At 30.7% G+C, this 979-nt stretch overlaps 1 protein-coding gene across 5 annotated transcripts in view; it reads left to right on the top strand.

Moving 5' to 3' along the window:
* Positions 1–979, top strand: part of LOC119594604 — a 6,113-nt gene that overhangs the window by 703 nt on the left and 4,431 nt on the right. For all 5 annotated transcript variants that reach the window (XM_037943650.1, XM_037943651.1, XM_037943654.1 and 2 more), the window contains exon 2: positions 151–444. In XM_037943650.1, coding sequence (XP_037799578.1) covers positions 321–444 — 124 coding nt within the window. In that variant the 5' untranslated portion in view covers positions 151–320. The remainder of the gene's footprint in view (positions 1–150; positions 445–979) is intronic.

Here is a 979-nt window from a genome sequence, read left to right as displayed (position 1 = left end):
CTATTTGAATATTTAATTTGAAAAGTGAATTTTCTGAAGGCAAATGTATATTTAAATTGTATGTATTTCAGGAAAGAAACGGAAAAATTTCCTTTATATCTACTGTGGCCTAGTGTTCCAATGAAATCTATTTTATGGTTTGAATTACAGATGTGACTCAAAGTACAAAAATGTTGTGATAGAATGGCCAGTATACAGAAGTAAGTGAAAGCAACTCAAAAGACATCAAGACGGTGCTGTTAAAATATAAACAAAGTGCTACAGCAAGTATTTGACGTAAATATTGAAATAAGGAAAGTAGAAATCACAAAAGGAGAAAAATGGCATCGGTTGGAGGGTTAAGCATGTACTCAGGCTACTCACGGGGTACCAGAAGGCCTTCCTACTCCTCGACCTTCTTTCCACCTGTCATAGATAAAGTCTATGCATATGTCAGACCATCACGTAATTATTTTTCCTTTATTGTACAGTACTTAATTACATACCCTGCATATTTTTTGAAAATGTCTTTATAAATGTATATATTTCACAAAAATATCAAATAAACCTGTTCAGTATACTGTAAGGACTTGATTCCTCAGAGAAAGATGGTTACTTGCCTTTATTATTCATGTGTGTGTATATATATGTACACATATATCAGATAATTAGAAATTTCCTAAACTGCAAACTTGAATATTTTGTAGAGCATTTACCTTCCCACAGTTGTTTTACATATATCCAAAGAACAGGTAAAGTTATTGCAGTTCATATTAAAATAAAATAAAAATTATCAGTAAATAACCCTTTATATGCAGTAAAATCTTGTAATGTTACAGGAGCTGAGAAAATAACTTGTGGCAATTCTTTGTGCCTGCTTCTTAAAAATGCATTTCCCTCTACATTTTCAAAAATAACTGTCAAAATCAAGTATTACTATAATAATATAGTAGCACTTGAATAACTGAATTGAATATAATCTAGCAATTCAAACTTAAGC

This window comes from Penaeus monodon, chromosome 34, assembly GCF_015228065.2.
Source record: "Penaeus monodon isolate SGIC_2016 chromosome 34, NSTDA_Pmon_1, whole genome shotgun sequence".
NCBI lineage: Eukaryota > Metazoa > Arthropoda > Malacostraca > Decapoda > Penaeidae > Penaeus > Penaeus monodon.
This window is presented reverse-complemented; position numbering and strand designations above follow the sequence as displayed.